General features: G+C 42.8%; 1 protein-coding gene across 22 annotated transcripts in view; it reads left to right on the top strand.

The window, feature by feature from the left end:
• dlg3 (discs, large homolog 3 (Drosophila)) overlaps window positions 1-23208 on the top strand; it is a 79311-nt gene that overhangs the window by 53967 nt on the left and 2136 nt on the right. For 6 of the 22 annotated variants that reach the window (XM_026144495.1, XM_026144391.1, XM_026144410.1 and 3 more), the window contains 10 exons: window positions 1973-2117; window positions 3786-3948; window positions 4774-4899; window positions 10346-10502; window positions 11078-11180; window positions 18117-18231; window positions 20406-20582; window positions 20692-20767; window positions 21387-21489; window positions 22959-23000. In XM_026144495.1, the coding sequence (XP_026000280.1) occupies window positions 1973-2117; window positions 3786-3948; window positions 4774-4899; window positions 10346-10502; window positions 11078-11180; window positions 18117-18231; window positions 20406-20582; window positions 20692-20767; window positions 21387-21489; window positions 22959-23000 (1207 nt within the window). Of the gene's footprint in view, window positions 1-1972; window positions 2118-3785; window positions 3949-4773; window positions 4900-10345; window positions 10503-11077; window positions 11181-18116; window positions 18232-20405; window positions 20583-20691; window positions 20768-21386; window positions 21490-22163; window positions 22210-22958; window positions 23001-23208 lie in introns of all 22 variants that reach the window. The other 16 variants (XM_026144529.1, XM_026144504.1, XM_026144555.1 and 13 more) reach the window with 7 other exon arrangements.

Below are 23208 nucleotides of genomic sequence, written 5' to 3'. Positions count from 1 at the left end.
TGAAGGAGAATGTTTGGCAATCAGTTCATACCCTGAAGCTTAAGCCCAGTTGGGTTATGCAACAGGACAATGATCAGTAACATACCAGCAAGTTCACCTCTGAGTGGCTCAATCATAACAAAATGAAGGTTTGCGAGTCCTGACTTAAATCCGATGTAGATCTTTTGACATTACCCTAAACAGGTCGTCCATCCTCGAAAACCCTCCATTGTGGCTGAATTAAAATAATTCTGCAAAGAAGAGTGAGTCAAAACTTCTCCGTGATGTGAACAACTCATTGACAGTTATCACAAACACTCGAATGCAGTTAGGTTTTTTATACTTAACAGATGAAATCAACATTTAAAAACTATAAAAAAATTATCTTTGTCTAATATTAAAACTCGTTTAATTATCAGAAATATGTTTGTGTAACAAATATTTTTTTATAAAAATAAAGAAATTAGGAAGGTGGAAAATACTTCTTGCATGGCACTAAAATATACTGGGTTGACTGAGTGCTCAGATGTTAGGTACATCACATTATTTACTTAGGTGTCACATCCTGTGACTTTAAGCTAAATGTGACAACATTATTAGCACTTAGAATAATTTATAAGAAAAATAACACAGTCACGAATTGGGGCAATAAAGCAGCCCCTCAGCTGGGCATGAGAGAGAAATATTTGATAAAGGCAGATATTTTTCAAAAAAAAACTATCGTTAATCAGCATTCATGAGTAAAAGTCCAAGTAATTATCGCTGCACTCATCACTGAGCTGTCATTAATCATTATTTAAATACAAACACAATATATTTTACGAAATTCTCTAACACCTTTGTAACATTCATGACCTTTTTTTGTCAGATTGGACAAGTGATTAGGCTTCTGTAGCCTAGCTTCTGTCTTTTTATTTAATACTACTACTACTAACATTAATAATAAGAAGAAGTTTTTCACAAAATAAAAAGGAAAAGAATGGTTTGACAAACACAAGAAGCAGGATACTGAGGTATAAGACGTGGTGTTACTCATAGTAAACAAAGCTGAATGAAATTAAAGCAAGGTTGAGACAACAACAAGAAAATTTAGATCATATTTACAAAGAAAATGAAATTGAAAAACAAGATTTTAAAAAGACATCAGATAAAGTCTATAGACATTCAGAAGTCCCACATTCTACAAACCTCTTCTCCTCAGGAAGGTTGTTCCGAATCAGAGGGGCCCTGATGGGAAACCCAAAGTCACCTTTAGATTTAAACCTCGACTTTGAAACAGCCAGAAGGGCCCCACCTGAGGATCTAAAGCTGCAACATTTCTGCAGCGTAGCTAGGGGTGAGACCTAGATGTGGTTTAAAACTGAAAAGTAAAATCTTAAAATCACTTTTAAAACATAGGATTTGGGGTGACGTCTGCTTAAACAAGCTGTGCTGCTGCATTTTGAAGAAGTTGCAGGCAAGGCAGAAAATTGGCCTTTGAAAGAAATGCACACAAAAGAAAAATGTCAACTCAAAGACATCAGTAGTTAAAATGCAGATCTGGTGGCACTGTGGCATGCTGCTACAGATCATAGACTGATCAAGAAACATGGCATTATTTCCTGTTCTCTATTGCATTATTGCAAGTGAGCACATTGGTTTAATGTTACCAAACTGCTGGAATAACTTTTGACTGGCAGCATATTTCCTGGGACCTGAATCTTAAAAGAGAAACAGTAAAGAGAGATACAGAGCATCCTTCAAACCTCTACCTACTGCTTTTGACCTCTGTTATCACTGCACGGCACACCAACCTTTCACTTTGCTGTTGAAATGTACTGAAATCTCATAATACCTTCAAGCTATGATTCATTATTGTGTTGGCTGGTGTGATGACTGCTGTGATGCGTGATGTTGTCACAGTGCAGCAGGAGACACAAGGCTTTCAGGTGTTGATACAAAGATTTTTTTTTTCTTCCCCCTCTTCTGATTTCTGGACTATCGTCGCATTCAGGTGAACAACATCGTGCTACAGGATGTGCGTCATGAGGAGGCAGTAGCTGCGCTGAAGAACACCTCCGATATGGTTTACCTCAAGGTGGCCAAGCCGGGACCTGTGCATTTGAACGACATGTATGCCCCACCAGACTACTCCAGCAGTACGTATCTACCTCTTCCTGTTCTTGTAGTCGTACTATAAGTGCAAATTTGCTAATCAATAATCAGCAAGCTCCAAAATTAGAGATGTAAGGTAAAGAGTAATTTTTTTTATATGATTTTTTTTTTAAAGTTTCATCTTTACCAGCGATGTTTTCTGAATTTTTCTGTTGGTTCACTGTTCTCTCCCCAAAACTGCTATGCCCAGACACCCACATAGTGTATGTAGTGAACGCTCGTGCACACAAACACACACGCACACTGACACACAATCCTTCCCACAGCAACAACAAGCACAGTTCTCTGCCTCCCACTGAGTGTGGATGGTTTCTCACATCCCACCTGCTCATGAGAGCCCACGATCTTGAGCTGCAGCATCTCAAATTTCCACACAACAGTGATTTAGTATTAGATGGGGCTATCGAAGGTTTTGTAAGTTCCGAATGTTTGAAGTCGTCTGCGTTTAAGTTCACTAACCCTTGAATCTAGATGTGGTTCCGGATTTGCAAGTGAAGTAGTTCACTTGCTTTATCACGCTCGGCTAACGCTAAAAATGTAAATTCAGAAAAAGAGGCTTGTTCATGTGTGTGATCTGTCTGCTATGTGCATGCACAAGGAAACAGGTTTTTAGAAAAATGCGGCACATGCCTTCACATATTAGTCAGTGGTAGTTCCCCATTTTGCAACAGACATATAGCAGAAACAATAGATTACATTGTTCGCATAAAAAAGCGAGCCAGCTTATAAAAAATGTCCCAGTGGTACTTTAAAGGAAAACCTGGGTCCTATTTTTGTGGTTTTGGCCACTATTTCTACTCCTAATAATATCATCGTTCTCACCAAGTTAATTGCTAAGCTTTGGGAATGCAGGAAAGAAGTTAATAAGAAGTTAGATGTGGTCAGAAATACAAGCAGTCAGATGATCAGACAAGTTATAAAGAAACAGAGAAGTTAGAAAAACTTGTTTGGAGGCGTATATAATTCAAACTGTCTTATATCGATAATCTGTACTCCAGAGAGATGGATATAAAGAGTTATGTAGAGAGGGATTATTCCCTTTTTCATGGGTCCCCTAATCTGTGGTTGTACTGTACATTCCCAGAAGGTAAATCAATTATGATTTTTCCTCATACATATAGAAAGAGGACATCTTAATTATGGTCATTTTAAACACACAACTCTGGCTATGGGTTGAGCAGCATCACTAACCTACCTTTTTGACCTTATGTTTGCAAGGGACAGCCAATCAGAAGAAAGCTGGCTTTATGAGAAGCTCTTTTTAGACCATGGGTGAAGTGATTGGCTCCAGTAAAAGATACTTAACAAAGGGATTATTTTGAGCTGTGAATCATGCAAAGCCAGTCTAGTAAGAGTCCAGTAATAAATATATGGAGCTAAAAAAAACAAGATAACAGTAAGTATTCTAATCTGCTCATGGATTATTTTTTTCCCAGTTTATTTCATTGTGTTCCCACTTTGGTTCACACAGAGACACAAAAATCATATTTATATTTGGGTGAATATTATCATTATAAAGCAGTGTCTTGGTGTGGTAATGAAGCTGTCGTTTAGGAGCCGGTAATATCTGATTAACCAGCTTTATGCAGTTATGTTTTGTGCAGTTCTCCTGTTGCACAGGTGTTGTAATCATTCTTTCTTTCCCCCTACTGGCCTGGCCCTCCCTCCAGCCTTCCCCACCATGGTGGACAACCACGTCAGCCACAACTACATGGGGGGAATGGAACCCAAGCCAGTGTACCCGCCACCCCAAGTCACCCCGTCCAGGTACTCGCCCGTTCCCCGCCACATGATGGGGGAGGAAGACTTCACGAGGTACGTTAAAGACCGGCTTCTTCCATGAATGATCCTCCTCCATAACCTGACATTCATAAGGCTGTATAAGCGTAGCTTTGGCTAAGTCTTAGCACAGGTTGTTGGTGGAGATCAGCTGTTGGCTTTTTTTGGTATTGGCTGGTGTAGTTGTATTAAAGAAACACGGTTATAAATTAAGTAACTATTTTAATTTAACATGGATCGTATTTTGTTCCCAGTAGCCTCTATTTTGTTGCTTTTGTACAAGCGTTGTTGTGGTGGCTTCAAGGATACACCTGTTTACAGTAGCTTATAGTGTTTGATTAACAAAAGAATCTGCTTAGCTTGCAGTTTTCATCTCATCGAGGCCCCGATGGTGCATACTACTTAATAGCTGGACAGTGTGTGGCAGCTGTGTGCTGAGAGAAGTCTTTTGTCACATCTTATACTTGTTACGAGCGTGTGTTACCCTTTGACCTCCTATCCAAGTACTGGATCAGAAGTAGCATTCATAGAGGGTTGATTGGAGTGTCCCATGAGGCTTTGAGTCAGCTTAACCCACAGCTCTAGGGAAGAGGCTATATTCCCTCTGTGTGTGTGTGTGTGTGTGTGTGTGTGTGTGTGTGTGTGTGTGTGTGTGTGTGTCTGTGTCTGTGTGTGTCTGTGTGATTGCATGCGGGTGTCTATGTGTGCTGTCTTACTGGCCGAGTGTTACGTCGCCTTGTAATGTCCTTGTACAAGCTGTCTACATGACTTGTATGTGCATTTTGTCGCATCTTTGTTGGTATGTGTGCTTTATTTGTGTCCTACACTTGTCCCGTTCACTGTGATTCCTGTACCCCACAGCAGGGCTGAACCTATTTACAGTGTCATCCACAAACCTGGGGACAGCAAGGTGCCCCAGGCCCTCTACAGAGGCTTCTGTCCTTCCCCTGCTCCCTTGTGCCAAGGTCCACTCCCCTTCTCTGGCAGGTACTAACCTAGTCCATCATACCTTGCTTAGCTAACCCTCCTCTCTGTAGCTCGGCACTTAGAAAAATGCCAGGGCATATAACCCATCAGGATTACCAGTAGTGTGTTGGGCCACATCTGTGCACATAAATAGCAGTAGAGAAGATTAAGATGAACCAAGGGAGGAGGGAGGAAAGGAGAGCTGGAGGGCGAGGCAGGCGATATTTATGTTGAGAATTCTTTTCGTTTTCTGTCTGCATGTAAATTTTTGCTGAGGCTTTTTCAGTTTATTTGGAACCACTACTTTATCTTTCACAACTTCACAAGAAACAAGCATCAACAGAACACTGAGTAGAGAACAAGTGAAAAGAAAATCTCAATAGTCATTGCCCTTTGTTTCATTTTTTTTTCTCTTTTTTTTTCGTTGCCGCTTTTTTTGTGCTTTTCATATTTTAAACGGCCTACTCCCATTCGGTCAATATTTGATTTCCTGCTAATTTGCTCATATGTGCGAATCTCAAACAGTAGTGCTTTGTTCACCGCAGTTTAAAATGGAGTCGTACCTGCTCTTCACAAACACATCACCGCAGGAGTGCAGCCGAAAGGGCTTCACGCTCCCACAAGCTGCTCAATTCCATCTGTCAGGAGGCATTGATAAAACTAAGCCTATATCTCCAGCCAAAGCTACTTTGGCTAGTGCTTACTGCTGAAGACATAATATACATATTATTTATGGCTTGCATTTGGGGTTTTTTCTGTTTGGGATTATCAAATTTGCAAAAGGCCTCCTGGTGTTTGATTTAATTGAATGTTTTTCTTTTTATTTGTTTCTACAGCCACAGTTTTGTCCATTTTCCATCACTTCATGGATGACTGCACTGATGTCTGTGTGTAAACCATTGTTTTTATGTAATTTACCTTTATTGTGTAACATATATGCCTTGCAGTGAGTGCAAAGGAGAGTGACTGTAGTCCTACTCTAACTAAATGCTTGTGGTAAATGTGGTGTTTGAAAGGAAGGGTCGAACTGAAGGCTAGTGTGGATGACAGGAGCGGTGAAATATTTTGCCTGCTTCTCTATGTATGTAAATGTAAACAGAGAGCCTGATCCTGTACAGGGCAGCAGACAGTGCTGCAGCTGTCATGATTCATATGCACGCTGGGAAAACCAGGCCATGCACTCAGGTCTTACCCCTCTCATCACCCATACTGCCAGCACCAATCACACATGCTTACTGTACGCTGACACACACGAACACACGCGTGCCATGCTTAAAGTGCAGCATGCAATTATGACACTGACACATGCCATACCTGTGCATATCGATCAAGAACACCGGACACGTTGTAAGCCAACTGTGCAAGTGAGAGCAGCCAACATATGGTGACCATGCATGCATTTGGGTATCAGAATCAAAAGCCATTTTCTCTGAGGACATCATAAATGACAAACCACTCGATCTCATCATTCTCGTCATTCTACTCCATTGGGCACAGGGCAGACACCTCTTTCCAATCCCCAAAGCTTCCTCATTGGCTCCAAACACGAAGGGTTATTTTAGATGGATGCTATAGTAGGCACAGGCTTCCACAGAAGTAGAGCAGACTTGTTGTGAGGAATGAGTCAGAGCTTATATCGGCCCTCTGCCCATCTGCACATCCCCCTCAGTGGTGTCATCGCAGACACGTCCCCGACACCCCCTTCTCCATCTGATATTACCCCCCTTTCTGGAGATATGTTATATTATATGGTGTAATCAGACAATCCTTTAAATCCTTGTTTCCATCCACAATGGACTCAAGAAAAGATTAGTATGCATGTTTGGTGTAAACATACATCTGCATGCAGTCGTGACAGGGCGCAAGATGACTAAACAAGCAACAACCCTCTACTAGCCCTGTCAGGCTTTACTGCAGATGCAAATTACTGTGCAAACATTTTAGGCATTTTACATGTTTAGAGGCATTTGATCAACACTAAATTTATCCTGCATCTTGATAAAGACGCCAAACATAAAGTGAGAGTAATATTAACAAGAAAAGGGGAAAAAAGCATCTTTAGCAACAAGAAGAACAAGGAGTCCTGTAACAGATGGCGTGGCCCCGACAAAGCCCTGTTCTCAACATCATTGAGTCAGTCTGGGATCACACGAAGAGACAGAAGGCACTAAGACAGTCTAAATACACAAAACTGCAAGAAAGTTTTCAAAGTTGCTGAAAGAACATTGAAAAAGTATGTGCAAGTGTACCTAGGAGAATTGGTGCTATAGTCCCACCAAATATTTTGATTTAGTTTTTCAGCTTAAGGACTTCTGTGTAAAGTTAATAAGGAAACAAACACTTTATGGCATGATTTTGAAATGCATTCTCACTTTTAGTTTGCATGTTTTCCCCTTACTGTATGCAACAATGCCTCCTGCTTCGGCCTCTTTGTTTAGTCACAGCCTGTGTAAATACAGAAGCCTTAGTACTGTCGAAGCAGCTGAGCTAATCAGTAACGTTATGTGTCTCTTGCACACATGGAAACACAACCTTTGACTGTTTTTTTTTCTTCAAGAATCTGGATAACACAATGACCTTTAGTTTGCGAGTTAAATGAGGGGTTTAGAATTAAAAGAACCACAGCAGAGTTCCCAACTTAGGTGTTATTCATTTATTACTCAGATTTTATTCTTAGTCACGGTGAGAAGCACGGAGAATGAACAGTCTATCACCTTAGCAATGAATAAATATTTTCCTGTCAAATTAAAGGAAAAGAGCAGACCCCGAAGAAGAAGGGGGTGGACACTGAAAAATCTATGGGTAAAATTTAGACAATGAAAAAGAAGAGGGAAGATGGTGCGTCCCCGTGAACACACGCTGATGTAATCTGTTTTGGAGATGGGGAGAGATAAAGTGCTGCAATAGGTAGTGTCTGTCTGTGGAGAAAATGGCATCCATCTGCAGTGTCCACCATTAATCAGCCAAGCAGAGCCAATTACTTGGCTGAGTTCAGGGCAGCATGACCTGCTGAACCCTGCAGCCCAGATATCCATTCAGAGCTTTAGGACTGCACTGCAACCGCCTCAGCCAGAAAAGTGAAGCACAGAGGGATAATATAGCGAGGGGAGGGGAGGGTGGTTTCTGAATTAAAGAAACCGCTGGGCAGAGAGAAGAGGGTTTTTTGCTTCTCAATACCTGTTTACATTCCTGGCATGGATGAAAAAGGCGGAGGGGTGGGAGGGAGTTGGGATGGGATGGGGGGAGCAGGTCTTGTGATAGAAAGGGAGGACTTGATCCCTGCATTTTTAAAATGTAGGAATTCACTCCCATTTTCCATGTAACTGACCAAGCACTTCACATCCTATGGACAAGCAACACACACACGCACACACACACACATACCTCCTTGGAGGGCAGCAGCAGCAACTGTTAAGAAAAGCACCTGTCAAAAGTCTTCCACAGACTATGAGGGCGTCAAATCAAAGGCCTAAAAGTCATGAAAGTCAGTCCATGAGCTCCTCTTTTGTTTACTCTGACAAATTAGCAAGGAGCTTCTGGGAATATATCTGCCTAGTGTCCAGAGGGCCAGGCTGACAGACAGGAATGCTGGTGTGCTGGACTGGAGGGGGGCCGAATCTTCAGTAGCATCCCAGCAGAAACGAGGGGATTGCTTGAAAGAGGATCAAACGTGGACAATCTCTAGTCCATCCAAATTATTCCAGGTGCGAGACAAGAGTGTTTTGTTTTGGTTTTTGCTTCTTCCTGTAGAATCGAAGAGGTTTTTTTGTTTGCTTGGGACTGTTAGGGTTAAATGCGTTGCCTTACTAGTGATAGGGAGCGAGCAACTGTCACAGCCCGAAGAGGAGCTGTTTCCCATCACATCACACAAGAATGAGATAGGGAACACAAGGCCCAGATCCCAGGAGTTTCTAATTCTGTATTCCACTTCACTGCGGAAGGCCAGACAGGAAGAGGGGTCGGGGAGTAATGCTGCGCTGAGCTGAGCAATGTGGCATAGCGAACATGTTCACGGTCAACATCTCATCTTCCATGTCGCTGGTGAGGAGCCTGCCTGAACGCACAGTTAGGAAATGCTCTTTCAGAAGTAAGCACCGGCTCTGGATCCTCAGGTAACCATGGAGATCTGTGTGCCTTGTCAAGCTGAGATGAATTAGCTTAGCTGGTTATTTTAGGCTTGACTTGTGTGAAGGCGAGTGAGTTGTTTTAGCATATTCAAAGGCAATTATCACTTAGCTAATTCTAAAAGGCTGTGGATAAAACTTGGAGCATAATGTAGCAATGTTATGAGTCTCATCAGCACAGTCATATAATCTCTTTACCAGAATCTTTTTTTGTAAGCACATTGCTTGTAAGGAGTCTACTATATGGATATTGATCTATCTTGTGTGATGCTCTTAGCATCTCTGCAAAGTTCACTTCATTTAAAATGCATAGCAGTCTTTCTTTAAGCACGATGTTACTATTCAGGAGTCTCCAGCATTTTTCCAGTTGCTCATGGGTATGATTCTGAAAGTCTGGAATGCTGCCTCTGCTGCCATCAATGGGAAAATGGTCTTAGCAGCGACTTTGAGCGCAGCCATTAGGGATGGAGCAGGAATTGTTCCTGTCGACCGCAGGCTGAGTACTGCGAGAGAAAACCACTAATGGGAACCATGCAGTGTTTTCTGTTGAGAAAGGAAACTGCATTTTGCGTGCATGCATGTGTGTTTATGTGTTCATCTGTATAGAAAATCTGCGCGAGCGTGCGTGCGCGGCATGTGTGCGTGAAAGAGTGAGAGAGAGTCGACTGTTGGGCTTCCTAGAGTGTGTGTGGGTGTGTTTGCATTTGTGTGAAGTGTGTTCTCAGAGGGCTTTTGCCTGGACCGTAGCAGCGGTTTGGCCTCTCTAGCATCTTAAAACTGAGGCGGTCTGAATAGCCTCCTGGAGGATGAGTCATAGTGGGTAAAGCTAAAGCAGAGCTTCAGCAGGTCTGTCGAGCAGGAGGCGGCTCATTGTACATTGATACGAGTGGGTGTTTAAGTGTTGACACGTGTGTACATTTCCATAAGATGTAGCCAATAGATGACAGGCATTTGGACCCAATCATGTTCCTGCTTGTTTTATTGTAATGAGTTAACAGTGTTGTGCATGGTTTTTATGCATGGTTATTATATGGTTAATCATCGTTTTCTACCAGCGGGTGGTGTCCTGAACATAAATCGTTTAAATGTTCTATTTAAAGTTCTCAGATTCAAGTATATAAACAGAGTGAGCCTACAATAAACCATCTGCAGGCCTGCTGCATGTAGCTGCCTAAACTGGACACACTTGACATTTTGGGATCATTGACATAACAAACTAGTCTCTGTACTCTCTGTTCATGCTAATTCTATTCCAGTTTTGGCCACGTCTCTTTTAAATTTGGCCTCTTTTTATACACTCTTTGTCCCGCCCTTCACCCTGACACCGCCACTCTATTTGACAGGGAGCCAAGGAAGGTGGTGCTACACAAGGGCTCTACTGGTCTGGGCTTCAACATTGTTGGCGGGGAGGATGGAGAAGGGATCTTCGTCTCCTTCATCCTGGCTGGAGGCCCGGCTGACCTGAGCGGGGAGCTGAGGAGGGGCGACAGGATTCTCTCAGTTAGTATTTTTAGCTTCAAGCTTTCTGTTTACCCACGTCAACAACTAAAACAAGTCTGAGGCAGAGGGGTTTTCAGCCAACTCCTGCTGTCAGAATAATGATGATAACATTAAGGAGGGACTGTGTTTAGAAAGCCAGCAAATATCTGCCTCACAAATGTCCTTGAGCAAGACATTAAATCCAAATGGACTCTTAGGGAGCTTAGCTGCCCTCTGCCCTGAAGTCTGTGTTTGACTGGTTTATTTTCAGCTTGCTTTTAATCTGGCAGCATATTACATCATGTATGGAAAAAATGAGTCAGTCAGAAAAGATAACTAATGACTCATCAGCTGACATCATTAAAAAATTGTACATTTTCATACTTGTTTACTAATTTTATTGAGTAATTCGGTTTATTATTAGTAAGTCTTGAAACCATCTATTTTGAGCATAGACTTTGTTCTTTGCTACATTTGTTTTTCTGTATAGGTCTCAAGGATCACATGATTCCAGCCATCTTAAAAATCTAACCAGTTTTCTTACCAAATGTCCCCTTTTTGCTTTTTAAAATTGTATTTATTTAATTTTTAAACAGGTGAATGGTGTAAATCTAAGGAATGCCACACATGAGCAGGCAGCTGCAGCACTGAAGAGAGCTGGGCAGACCGTTACCATCATTGCTCAATACAGGCCTGAAGGTAAGACCCTACAATCTCATGTAATGTGTGAATATGTCATTGTACCAAGACGGGGCTTACATTGAAATCAAATAAGTCATTCAGGTTATCTTGCTCCTATTCCTGTGAAAATGGTGATGCCTCGGAGTTTATATTAAGTCAAATGAAATGTGCTTATTTATGTGAAATGACTAATTAAAAAATAAAATGAAATCAAGGCAGCATAAGTGCAAATATTTGTATCCTTAACCGTGACTGGAGAGCTCAAACATTAGACCGCTCTAAAGTTCAGAGGGCGGATATCCTTGATAAGGTCATCTCGGGCAAACAGCTCTCGCTGTGAGCACAGAAACCCCATCCACCTGCTGTTCAAACCTTCTGTTTGAGAGCACCAGCCAATTAGAAAAAAGTTGCAGCCTTGTAGCAAGATCCAGTATAAATATTCCTCCCCTAAACCTTTGATATCATGATTGGTGGTCCTCGCTAATGCAATTGAACTAGAGTACTGATTTGAATACATGTTGGGGTCTTTTGTTTTAGTCTGTTTTGTGGTGCGACAGTGAAGAGATGACAGGAAAGCTGAGAGAAAGACCAGTATAGGGCATGGCCTCTGCAATAGCCTTACAGCATAACACTCACTTGCTGTATCCAGTGAGCTAATCCAGCCCCCGAACTAGAGTACTTGTAATCTGATAATGTTCAACTCCACTTTATGAGAGCAACCAGTTTTAGAAGGTAATTCAACCACTTACTGCACTTTAATGTGGATGCAAATATTGCTACTTTCTCTTTGGTAATTATTATTTTGCAGATTATACAATTTAAATGTGCTAATAAATTTTGTTATGTGGTATTCTAGATAATCAGCTCCCGTAGGAACATCAAAGTGATACACAAAGAATGAATAATTATAATTATATTGTACCATGAGATGTTTTACTTTAATTTAAGGATTAAGCTTGTGACTTGTGCTGTAGTAAGGAGTCTAAACATTTGTTTTGCAAAACAGTTATTCAATATAAAATGTTTCAGTTGTGGTGCAGCGTAAAGATGTGCCATAATGTTTCTTCCATTATGTTTATTTCTTTTCAAATATTCCGATTTCCTGTGGTCCAGGCATGTCTTGTACTTTTCCCCCCTCCTCTTCTAGTGCACTGGAGGATTGCATTGTGGGAAATGTAGGAACGATTGTTTTGAGACTCACAGCATTTAGCGAAAATCACGATATCTCGGCTTCGTGTGTTTTGGTTCTTTTTCTACATGTCTCTCGCAAGCCCAGCTTTATAACAATGTTGATTAAATATCTATTTAATGGTGCAATCGGGTTTACCTGGTGCCGCGGCCCATGCGCACTCAGATCGTGCTGCAAACGAGGGCAGCGCAGCGGATAGGCCGGCTTTCAGCGAGTATTCGGTCGGAGGCGGCTCTTGTGGCAGCAGCAGCCCGAAGTGTTGAGCCAACTGCAAGGCGGGCAAACGAAACCGCTGTTGTCCTTCCCTGTTCAAACTCTGGGCTGTCTGTACACACAGACCCGCACAGCGATGGAAAGAGGCGACTAAGCGGAAAGTTGCTAGCTCCGCTTCCATTTCGACACCAGAGGGGGGGAAACCTTTAACGCACCCGAAGTGAAGAGGTGGAAAGCGGCAAACTTTTATGTCTACCAGCCAGTACGGGCGATGATGGGGGATGGGCTTGGATACAACAGCAGAAGAGCAGAAGCCGCATGAACTCCCTAATGGCTGGATGAAGAAACTACCGGCAGCCACAGCGAGATTATAGCCAGAGTTTTCTCCAGCGAAGGTGAGACGAAGGTCGAAGGTGTCGGCAAACACCGACGGGGGTGAAAAGCGAACAAAGAGAGTGAGTTACATTGTAGAACATGTTTGTGTTGGTTGCCAGTACGGCCCGTAGTTTGCTGCTCTTCGCCTGTACTTTGACTCCTGAAGGACAAAGTAAAGTGTGAGCTCTTCATTCATATAAGCCACGAGGAAGCCTTGGTGCGATATTATACCTGCTCTCATTAATATCAGTCTTAAGATGAATTCCTTACAGTGGCAAACATGTGATCGCCTCACCCATACTGTGGTTAACATAAGTATGTCTACGCTAAACTGCTGCCATTACCTGGACTCCATTGACGACTTTCCACCGCTTTTTACTCCATGTAAAACCTACTTGGAGGTAGGTGAAGTCGCTTTAGGTTGTAATTAATACCCCAAAGAGAGATTTCATCCAGCATTTGCTTTACTGTTCTTATGTAACCTAAACCTATAGGTGGGGGCACAGAGGTGTGGTCAAACAGGTGTGTGTGTCAGTTTTGCGACTTCACCTGCGCATTACGACTTTCTGACCAGAGGTCCCTTTTCCAAGCTGACAAAAGCAGAATTCACGTGTTGCCCTTATTTCCAACATTAGCAGACGATTCAAAAAAATGGCACCACTCCTTCTTTTTAATGCTGAATTAAAGCTTTGATTGTGGCTGTATTTCTTAGTGCTTCAGTCATTCTGTGTAAGTGTACTTGAACAGGCTGCACTTCATACTGCAGCAACAATGGGGAGGATATTGCGAGCTTTATGTCTATATGTCTTTTCAGGTTGGACTATGACAGGAATGTGACGGGGCATAAGTCGTAGCATGCTCGCTCCATATTTCGTTGTCTTTCAATAAAACATCAGCCTGAACTGTCCAGTAACTCTCCAAGGCCACTGAAACCGAGTCGGAGTGGGATCTGTGAGTTAGATTGGGGTTAAAGTCTATGAAAAGCTCAGACTGAGATCAAAAACCGATAAAAGTGCGGTGTTGGGTTTCTTCCCTGTGAGTTTATGTTGTCTCGCATGTCGGGTCATTCAGGCAGCTTCTTGAATAATGATGTGGTTAGAAGAGAAGAAGCTTTGTTTTTCATACCAAATCTTGCTTTCAGTTCTGTGCCCCCTTTGTGACTCCGTGATAGACAATTATCTGTTTGTATACAGTTTTAAACTACTCCAAACGAACAAGTCGAGTGCTGGCAAATGATTGACTTCCTGTATCCCCTCTGGTGACCTGAGATCTGTTTTCAGTAATTCTGCTGGCATCCTAAAGGGGTGTGTGTATGTGTATGTGTGTGAGACATGATGTTCATTTGAGTTTGGAGCAGGAGGAACCCCCAGTGAGCAGTACAAGGACAGTCAATCTGGGGGGGAAGTGGAGAGAGTGAGAGCTAGTCTGTGCCAGGCAAAATGCCTGGAGTATACTCTGTGGTGCTGGGGCCTGAGCATCCATGGGCCTGTGATCGAAGGCCAACACTGAAACTACAAGAAGCCACAATGGGGCACACAAGCTGTGGTGGGAGGGCCCCCAACTCTCAGTGGCTTTCTGGAGCACTGCCAGGCCTTTAACTCACATTAAGCGATGGAAGTGAAGGGTGTATATCCACACACTGCTGCCCTGCCCCGACATCAATGAGTGTAATTACTCCAGAATCTTTGCATTTAAGGAGTGGGAGGAGGGCCGTGAAGGAAATGTTACCCTCCGAGCACCCTCATTAAACTCACAAGTGTGCATTATGGGCTTTTGTAGAAATATTTTAGGCAGGGTCTACATGTACCTTCCACGCTGTAATATCGGGGAAGGGGGCGTGCACGTTCACTGGCCCAACTATTCCTGTCAACATAACGCACACTCACATTACAAGTACATGCTTGCTGTGTTGCATAACTGGATCAAAAGCGAAGCGACCGTCCCCCAAAATAAAAAAGCTGTTCGACTAATGAGGACACGCAGTGGGAGTGAGAGGTGCAGAATAGTCCCAGTTTCTATTAGCTGTGTCTCTCTTTTTTTATCTATTTTTCCCCTGTGGGTCACTCCTAAAAATACAGGCTACCTCATGAGTATTAATCGCTTTAAGAAACCAGGATTTAACATTTATAATTTTGGGCTAAAGATGGGCTTGTGAGCAGAGATGTCACTGAATGATTTATGTTGGATTGATCCCCTGCAAGAGCTGGGCTGGTCTTGAATGTCCCAATCAATAACCTGACTTGTTCTTAACCGGACAGATATAGCTGTTCTTAAATGAAGAGTCTTATCAGATAATTGTGGATTGTTTCTGTTTTTCTGAAAGTATTTCCTGTTAGATTGTTTCTTTGGTAATGTTTGATGTAGCCAGTGGAAATGAAAGAGCTCTTGTTTTTTCTTTTATGCTTTGTCGGTCATTTGTTAAATAGCATGTGTCCGAGAAACAGCAGGAGAAGCTATTTTGAGTGATGACATTTTTTTTTTTTTTAAGCTTGTGACTCAGTTGCTTTTACAGTTTACAGGTGTTTATTTAATGCCTTAGTCAAATACCGGATTGATTTCTACTGCTCAAATTACCTTGACATGATGACATCAAGGTAATATTTTAACCCCCTCCCCCCTAAAACATGTGGGTAGACTGTCTCTTGGGCTGATTATTAACATGGCTAGCACACAGTTATAAATTGCTTTGATTTGCATCTCTACTTGTGAGTGATCACATGCTTAAATGCTGTTGTTATGGGAGATTTGAGCTTGTTCTCATTTGTATTAGATTTTCATCTGATATCCAGACTGTCAAGCCGCGCTGATGAAAGATTTGTTTGCGTTACTGTAGCTCCACGTGCTTGGTATTTCAGGCAGGACTAACGATCAATACAGGGCTGAGGTTTCACTACAGTGGTGGTGTTCTCCTGTGGTGATGTTGTGGAAGGTTTGTGACCCTCATTCAGCACCATCACAGCCTGCTCTTTTTGTTTGTTTGCTTTAAAGGGGGAGCTATAATGCTTTTCCTTATTTTACATATTAAAGGTATGCTGATATTAACGGTCAGTGCTCTTAACAAACAGGAGTAGAGGCCAACACATCGAAACTCTTGATTCCATGTTTTTTTTTTTCTATGACTTTGCTTTTATGTCAGTGAAAGCAGATATTCCTGTTATGATGGTCTCATACCTACAGCTCTGGCTGTGAGCACAGAGGCCCCGCCCACTGTCTGTTTAGACCTTCTGTTAGCGAGGGGCAGCCAATCTAAAGGCTCGTGAATCATTCTGCTAGAGGTTAAAATAGGAGCTTATAGGTTCTCTTTCAAATGTGTACCAGGTTAAACTTCCCTTATTGTTTTATATGACCTGACTCCAAAATTGCCGGAAATTAGTTTTTTTTTGCACAAGTTGATTATAGTTGTGTTTTTCTTTCCCCTGTCAGTTACAGTTACTGGGTTGTGCTGTACACCGATTTACTGCAGAATTCATGTATTCTGGTGTCACCATTATCAAGAAGGTGTGGCAGCAAATTGTAGTTATCTTATAGTTCCCACCCCATCTTCCCCCAGAGGCTTAAAACTGATTGTAGTTCTGCTCCTCTTCAGTGCTCACTGAACTTAAATGAATCATTTTGCTGTTAGGAATTTGATCAAGCTAATCGTTTAGCTTTGTCTAATGTGCACTTGCCCTGAGTTGCTGGTACAGTTCTCAGGTTGGTGGCATTGTAAAGCAGGTCTCTCTGTATTTAGCTACTCTTTGTCTTCTCCCTCGGCCCCTCCTTCCCCAAGCTGCAGCTTCTTGTGCTGCTTTTCTCTCCTCTCTCCTGTGCCTGAAAGCCAAGTGGACTAGTCTGAATGGCTGTTTCCGTGTGCGCTGTCCCTGTTCTAGGAGTGCTACACTGTTGCTGTTGGTTACAGGCAGTCAGGCGGTGTCTGGTTACCTCACCTTGCAGCGTCACTCTGTTGTATCGTTAACCCTTTGAGCAGAGATCAGGGTGGAGCGCTGTCACCGGGCCTGGGCCGGATCCATGTTTGCTTTGAAAATCCTTTTGGTTTCGGCAGGGGGTTATAGATCAGCAACCTGAAGCTTGTTTTTGCACCTGCTCAGAATTTTTCCCGCGAGCTTGGACTAACTAAATCATCTTTGTAGGCGTAGGTGTTTGTTTTTCAAGGCTGCTTCCAGGCTTGTTTGACAGAATATGGACTTTGATCTCTTGTTGTTCAAATTACAGGAAGTGTTGCCAGCTATTGATGATTAAGCTGTGAGGTACCCCTGCGGGCATGCCAGTCAACTCGATATGTGGAATAAATTTGGATGAGATTCTTTTCCGCTGGTTCTTTCATAGGTTAATTAATATTAGGGCATAGATGTGTCATCGTTACAGCAATATTCCATCTCATCACATGGCAGTAATAATTTGATTCAGTTGCGTACAGCTACATTCATGAGGATATGCAAGCTGTGCGACATGAAACATTGGAGTAGAGGAAACATTTAAATGACAAAATTGCTTGTTCACAGTGCTGTCTTTATACTGCTCCAGCACATCCTTTGTGTGATCACATGAGCACCTTAGCCTACTTGTTTTTCTGGATGCATCTGCTGTTCTGTTTATCTGGCAGTGTGCTGCATGGTGCGGTGGCCTTGCTCGTTCCAGCAGCCCGGCCCCAGAGCTCGCTGTGCACAGCAGGCTAATGAGAGCTTTCTTAATGAGCAGGTCCAGGTGGATTCATACATCATCCCTGTGCTCCTGAGCAGCAACTGGATTTACACACCTATGACAAATGGTCATGCATTTGAAATTGTTGGAGGCCTTCGCTTTTTTTAACCACACTAAAGAGCCTGTGTTGAACCTAATTAATCCCTGTAATTAATCACCTGACATGAAAGATGACTGGATGTGTGAGGCAGATCTGTGATAAACCATCAGTTCCTGGGGTCATTAATCAGCCTAAGGATTCGCTCAACCTTTCCTCTCTTTACTGTAGCTCACTGCAGCACTGGCTGAGGCACAGCTCTCCAATTATACCGTAGTGAAACAAGAAGGCAGAGGCCAATGCTCCCGTTTGGTCTTTTTACTCAAGATCGAATGCACCAAGTTAACTTTGAGCGCATTAACCGTAAAACTTCAAAGGGAAAGTTTATTCTCCAGAACCCGCCGCTGACACAGTTTTTTGTTTGTTTCTCGCTACGCAGAGTATAGTCGCTTTGAGTCCAAGATCCACGACCTGAGGGAGCAGATGATGAACAGCAGCATGAGCTCAGGATCAGGCTCCCTGCGCACTAGTGAGAAGCGCTCCCTATATGTCAGGTAAAGTCGGCACACCCACCCACACACACACATACTCATGCTTGTACTCACAACATGCAATTCTAAGATCTCACTATTGCATAACAAACCTCAGCTCGTCTGCAGGGGAAGATGAAGCCCAAACACACGTGTTGTTAAAATCGGCCACACTGTTAGACAGTAGCAGCACGACATAAATGTCATAGATCACATGTTACAATATTATTTTTTTATGCTAAGCATTTCGCGTGACATCATTTAATTCAGGCTACTGGGTTCACACTATTCATCACCAGCTAAAGAAAGATGAACAGACGTTCCCTGTTGTTGTTTTGATGCCTGCTATGACAATGACTTTGTTTAATGTCGACTGACAGGGGAGCTTGTTGAGATGACCTGTGTTATGACACTTTGGGCAAGTTGCCAAACTGGATTGAGGCTCATTTAGGAATTGAAACAGGTGGCAACCTTCTGTTCATATAAATGCATTGAGTCGCAGGGCTCAAGGTGAAAGGATCGTGTGATGCAACGCCGCAGTCAAAAATGCTTCCCCATATTTCTGCTGAAGCATTAATTCATTTCACTTTACCCTTTCGGTTCTGACGGCCAAGCCGCCTCTTCAGTTGTTTTTAACTATCAGATTAAAGCTACTCCTGAAAGTAGCTCAGATCTTATCGGGATGTCTCAGAAGGTATATAAGTGTTATTACGTTGGAGGCCTGTTATGGTCAGAGAAGTATCGTGAGAAATGCCTCTCATATACACTGATTCCTGTGAGGCATGTAGAGCCTAGCCTGCTCCTGTGCAGGTGACTAAGCCCGCAGTTATGCAGGAAAAGCTATCTAGTTTTGCCGGCTAATGTGGGAGCTGCCATGTCCACCCAGCCCAGTCTCAGGAATCTTTTAGTCTGAAAGTATCACATGTGCTCTCACTGTCTGTGTTAAGGTACCATAAAGTAGCTAAAGGAAAGAATTTGATTATCACTCCTCAGCCTGTGTTGAAGGTGCTTTCGATTCCCTGGTAAGCACACAAAGAGATAAGCTATATTGCACCATGACAGTTTCACCAGTAGTCTTTATGTATTGACGTTCCCAGTTTCAGTTGGCAGGAGCAGACTGGCTCAAGTCTTTAGAACAGAGGAGAAAAATGCATGTTGAGCTCAGTCTGTCTGTCCACTAGAGTATGGCGTAGCCTGTAGATATAGGCTTATGGGTCAAGGGAAGTTTAAACCTGTAAAGCAGGTAGTTTTAGATTCAGTTGTAGCTGTGGCTTGACCTGTCAGACAAGCTAGTGACGCACCTGGACTGTAAACGTGGTGTATTGAAGTGGAAAGTATGCGGCAACGGCAAATGAAAATGAATGGCATGCCTTAGTAAATGTCTGAAGTTGCTTTCTGTTGCATTTTTTTTTTAAAATTGATTGTTGAATGTATAAATGAGTTGGATTCAAGTGTGACTGTATATGGCTTTGTCACTAAATATGAGTGGCATCTCTGACTGCAGGACTGTGTAAACGTTTTAGGCAGGTGAGAAAAAACAAAGAATGCTTTCAAAAATGGAAGTGTTAATCATTTATTTTCATCAATCAACAAAATGCAGTGAATGAACAAAAGAGAAATCGAAATCAAATCAATATTTGCTGTGACCGCCCTTTGCTTTCAAAACAGCGTCAATTCTTCTAGGTACACTTGCACACGGTTTTTGAAGGAACTCGACTGGTGGTTGTTCCAAACATTTTGGAGAACTAAGCACAGATCTTCTGTAGGTGTAGGCTTCCTCACGTCCTTCTGTTTCTTCATGTAATCCCAGAAACACTCGATGATGTTGTGATCATCTTAATGACTTTGACTGTATGTTTGGGGTCGTTGTCCTGCTGCAGAATACATTTGGAGCCAATAAACAATCATTTATATTTCTGAAACCATTCTTTGTTTACAGCATTTTTTCCTCACCTGCCTAAAACTTTTGCACAGTACTGTGTATCAGCTAAAGCGTTTCTAAATACCAAATATTTAAAATGTTGTCAAATCGCAGCCCACATGCAAGCAATGTGAAGTAATAGACAAAGTAACAAAGAGCAATTATGTAATGCTGCAGAGTCAGAACTGTCATTTTGTGCCAACTTCGAATGCTCAGTACAGTAATTTGATCAGAGATACAAGATGAAAGAGCGTAACCAAAGGCTTTGCTTTTGCAGAGCTTTGTTTGACTACGATCGAACGAGGGACAGCTGTCTGCCCAGCCAAGGCCTGAGCTTCTCTTATGGGGATATCCTTCATGTCATAAACGCTTCTGATGATGAGTGGTGGCAGGCGAGGCTTGTCACACCTCACGGAGAGAGTGAGCAGATTGGGGTCATTCCAAGCAAGAAAAGGTATCACTCCTCTTCATTTGCAGCGGTGTACGAATGCCAGACGAGGCTAATGTGATTACTCCTATTCATGCCCGGCCTGAACTTGATATATTTCTCTTTCTTTCCCTAGAGTGGAGAAGAAGGAGCGGGCCAGGTTAAAAACAGTCAAGTTCCACGCCAGGACAGGCATGATTGAGTCTAACAGGGTAAGTGTAGAGGGCCAGCTGCTCCCTGCCCTGGTGCCAGAGCGGCTGTCTTCAGAGCTGCTGCTGGGCTCCCAGGGAGATGGCCTACTTCCCCCCTGAGTGTGGGAAAGGGACCAGCACCTGCTCACTGAAGCAAGCACAAAAAGCTCTCGAATTACTATATAGATTACCCAGAGGCTCCGCGAAGAGGAAGAGATTTCCGCAACCTCCACAGCTCGTGCACTCAGTGATATTAAGAAATGTGCACTTGCAAAATGTCTGCACGTCTGTCAGACGACAATCTCTCAGATGTAATTTGCAGAAGCATAAATCAGCTTTAATTTTGGTCTGTATTATTTTCTGTGGTACAAGGATTAAATTTATTGAAGATGTTTAATTTGGTAAACGCATGCTTGTTTCCTTCACATTGATGTGCCATTCATATCCACCCATTACCTGCCTTTCATTTTCATTATTTAATGTGAATTGTTTGTTTACATTTCATTTGTTTTTGTTTGATTTTGCATGGGTGTTGAAGTACCTTCATTGAAACCCATTCTGTTTTTGTTTTCACCCTCTCATTGAACCCCACTCCCTCCCTCCCTCCCTTCCTCCCCTCTCTCACCCACACATCAAATAGCAGCCAGTCAAAGTAAAGCGCAAAAAAAGCTTCAACCTCTCACGCAAGTTCCCGTTTTACAAGAGCAAGGAGAATATTGTGCAGGAGTTGGTGGAGTCTGAACGTGAGTACCAGCTGTGTGATTGGGGTGTGCGGTGGTAGTGGTGGGGGAGGGGTGTTGTTTTCATCCTCTTTCCCCTTCATGCTTCAATTCTGTTTCTCAACTTTCATCTTTCCGCTCACCTCCAGGGATGGTTTGTGCGATGGCATCACTCTCATCCCTTTCTCACTGTCCCAGGGAGATGCCACACACGCCACGAGCCAGCACCACTGAGCTGGAGATGTGGGGTTCTCTCTGGTGTGTCTGTCTGTGGGCTCCGGAGGAGTGTTCTAACTGTGTGTGCTGCCAGCTGGGTGTGTTCTCGGCTGTATTAACACACACGCCTTCTAATGCTGTGATGCTACTCCTTGTATATAAGGCCTGATCAATTTCCCAGTCAGTCACTGACCCACAACAGGAAGAATCTCATTAACCAGGCCGAAGCTTTTACACTTAACAGGTCAAAATCCCATTTTAATGGGATTGGGCTTGTGTAATTGAAAGGCCGTGGCTTACTATGAACAAAGTGGAGCTCAGGCGAAATGAGTACCACAGCGCCGTGTGTCAGTGGGCCTGGCGAGCACTACACAGCACTCCTCTCTCTCTTTCTCTCTCCCTGCCCCAACTCTCACTAACCTCTTCTTCTTCCTGTCTGCTTTCTTCTCTTGGTTTCTGCTCTCACCTGTCGGGACACCTAGGACTTCCCAGGGTTAAGCGATGACTTTTATGGATCAAAGAGTTTGAGTAAGTGTGTGGTTGTACTGTGTCAAGCAGCTGTCCCCTGAGCTCAGAGAAAAATGCTTTGTCTCCGCAGGCCCAGCTGGGAATGCAAAAAAAGAAAAAAATTTAGAGTGACACACACAAACCTGTGTGCTCACAGAAAAAAACACACTCACACATCTACACAGATTCACAGTGTGGATATATATTTTAAATAAAAAGCATTCCCAAGAGAGGCTGGGTGAACATTACACTTATTTTGAATGTCTCACAACATTTTTCTACATGTTTTGTCATACAAGGTCACGCAGAGCTACAATACATCACCAGAGCAGGGTGTTGCTTTATTCCCCAAAGTCAACCAGCTCCTGCCTCCCTTCTCTCTACAGTGTAGCGCCGTATGTTTTCAGTCTTTTCTATGCTATGAAATCAGCTGCCACCGGCACAGATCTAGCAATAGGAAACACTGGCCTGGGGATTGTGGGTCATTTGGGATGTTAACACAGGAAGCACTTAATTTCCTATTGCTTGCACCTAAAACCACTTCCCAAATACTGCCAGAGCATGGCTGCTGCACCAAACCAAACTTCTGCTTTCGTTATTCCCCTTTTTCTTATGTGGCCTAGTTGCTGAGAAACAGAGTGCTTTTCTTTTTCCCCTTTTTGTCCTTTGAGGCAGGTGAAACTAAATTTCACCCATAGGAAGAGAATTGACTTGAATGCCACTGTGGTTATGGTTTTGTAAAATGATCTGAAACTCTCTTGCTTTTGCAGAATGCCTGACATCCAACACAAGTGACAGCGAAAGTAGTTCGAGTGAGTCACCTTTAATTTCTCATGGTCTCTCTGGTTTCTTTTACTCTGCCCACATAGATGAATAACACGGTAGATGTCCTTAAATGTACGTGTGAAATTATATCTGCAACCTAATATTTCATTTTGGAGTTTTATCAGCTGTGGCAGCTTTATGTAATTCCTTCAGACAGGATGTAAAATTTCATTTTTTTAAAATTTTTGTTGTTAC

Source organism: Astatotilapia calliptera, chromosome 2 (assembly GCF_900246225.1).
Source record: "Astatotilapia calliptera chromosome 2, fAstCal1.2, whole genome shotgun sequence".
NCBI lineage: Eukaryota > Metazoa > Chordata > Actinopteri > Cichliformes > Cichlidae > Astatotilapia > Astatotilapia calliptera.
This window is presented reverse-complemented; position numbering and strand designations above follow the sequence as displayed.